Below are 1755 nucleotides of genomic sequence, written 5' to 3'. Positions count from 1 at the left end.
CTGCGCGAGGGCCGCGCCACGTGAGTGCCGGCGCCGCTGCCGCCATCTTGGTCGTGGGCAAAGGGGAAGGGGGGGGCGCCCGCAGAAGGGCAGGGGCGGAGTGACCATGTTGGTGTTGGGCACGGGGGCGGGTGAGGGTGGGTCTGCCATCTTGGTTGTGGGCAAGTGGGCGCCCCCATGGGCAGGGTGGCCATGTTGGTGATGGGCAAGTGGGTGCCCACACAGGGGTGTGGGTGGGCCGGCCATCTTGGTCATGGGCACAGGGGTGCCCAGGGAGAGGGGTGACACTGGGGGACACATTGGGGACACTGGGGGATGCGGGACAGCAGGAGCAGTGGGGGACAGGTATGTGGGGTGGTGCTGAAGAGGCGGGGACATGGGGACGTTGGGGGGACCCATGGGGGACACTGGAGGGGACATTGTGGGGACATGGGGGACCCTGGAGGGGACATTGGGGGGCGCAGGGGACCCTTGGGGACGCCTGTGGGGCGGCGGCAGGGACGACGACATGCAGAGCGTGGCCAGTCTCATGAGCCTCAAGCCCTGCGACGTGGCCGACCTGGGCGACTTCGCCGAGAGCGACGAGGAGGACGGGGCTGCCGGCAGCGGGTGGCCGCAGCGGGGGGACGGCGCTGCCCCTGTGCCCCACGGTGGGTCCCCGCAGCACCCCAGTGCCCCAAACTGCCCCAAACGGCTCCAGAATGCCCCAAACAGCTCCAGAATGCCCCAAACGGCCCCAATCCTGCCCCCAATGGACTCAAACTGCCCCAAACTGCCCCAGATCCTGCCCCAAATGGCCCCAGAATGCCCCAATCCTTCCCCAGTCTGCCCCAAATGGCCCTAGAATGCCCCAAATAGCCCCAATCCTGCCCCAAACGGCCCCAGATCCTGCCCAAACGGCCCCAGAATGCCCCAAACTGCCGCAGATTGCGCTTAAATGCCCCGATCCTGCCCCAAACGGCCCCCCAAAGCCCCAGTCTGCCCCTGTCCCCATCTGGGCGTCCCCCTGCCATGGGGCTGGGGTGCCGGGGGGGCGTCAGGAGCGGGAGGTCCCCGGTCCTGACCCCCCCCTCCCTGCCCCAGAGCCCCCCCGAGAGCTGGACGCGCTGGCGGAGGAGGAGGAAGAGCTGGCGGCGAGGCGAGCCGCCTCCCCGGAGCGGGGTATGGTGCCGGATGCCTCAGTCCCCGGGGGGGTGGGGGTCCCCTGGACGCCTGGGTCCCTATGCAGGGGGACGGGGGCCCCAGACGCCTGGGCCCCCTCCCCATCCCTGAGCTCTCTCTCGCGCAGGCTCTGCCGCGGCGGGGGGCGACCGCACGGCCCCAGGGTCCCCCCCGGCGCTGGGGGCACAGGGGGGCCCCCCCGGCCCTGGCAGCGAGCCCGACACCCCCTCAGCGGTGAGTGCAGTCAGTGGGGCTGGGAGGGGTCTGGGGCTGCCCTGGGGGGCTCAGGGACCCCCACGCATTTGCCAGGGGGTTAAGGGTGCCCTGGGGGGGCTCGCAGACCCCCATGCATGGCCCAGGGGATTTGGGGGGGGGGTCCAGGCTCACCCTGTGGTGCCGAGCCCCCATCGGGGGGTCTGGGGCAGCCCTGGGAGCTTTGATGACTTTCATGCATGGGCTGGGGGGGGTGTCTAGGGCTGCCCTGGGGGGGCTCTGGGACCCCCGTGCATGGTCCAGGGGGGTTCAGGGGGCTCAGGGATCCCTGTGCATGGTCTGGAGTCATCCTGGGAGCCTTGGGAACCCCATGTGTGTGCT

The 1755-nt window shown here is 70.7% G+C and overlaps 1 protein-coding gene across 1 annotated transcript in view; it reads left to right on the top strand.

Moving 5' to 3' along the window:
- The first annotated feature begins 479 nt into the window (after nt 1–479).
- LOC112963938 (EH domain-binding protein 1-like protein 1) overlaps nt 480–1755 on the top strand; it is a 9128-nt gene continuing 7852 nt past the window's right edge. Inside the window, exons 1-3 of the mRNA XM_026061455.1 lie at nt 480–650; nt 1084–1161; nt 1289–1395. Coding sequence (XP_025917240.1) covers nt 509–650; nt 1084–1161; nt 1289–1395 — 327 coding nt within the window. The 5' untranslated portion in view covers nt 480–508. The remainder of the gene's footprint in view (nt 651–1083; nt 1162–1288; nt 1396–1755) is intronic.

The sequence above is a fragment of the Apteryx rowi genome, unplaced genomic scaffold, assembly GCF_003343035.1.
Source record: "Apteryx rowi isolate R43461 unplaced genomic scaffold, aptRow1 scaffold_1800, whole genome shotgun sequence".
NCBI classification, from domain to species: domain Eukaryota; kingdom Metazoa; phylum Chordata; class Aves; order Apterygiformes; family Apterygidae; genus Apteryx; species Apteryx rowi.
This window is presented reverse-complemented; position numbering and strand designations above follow the sequence as displayed.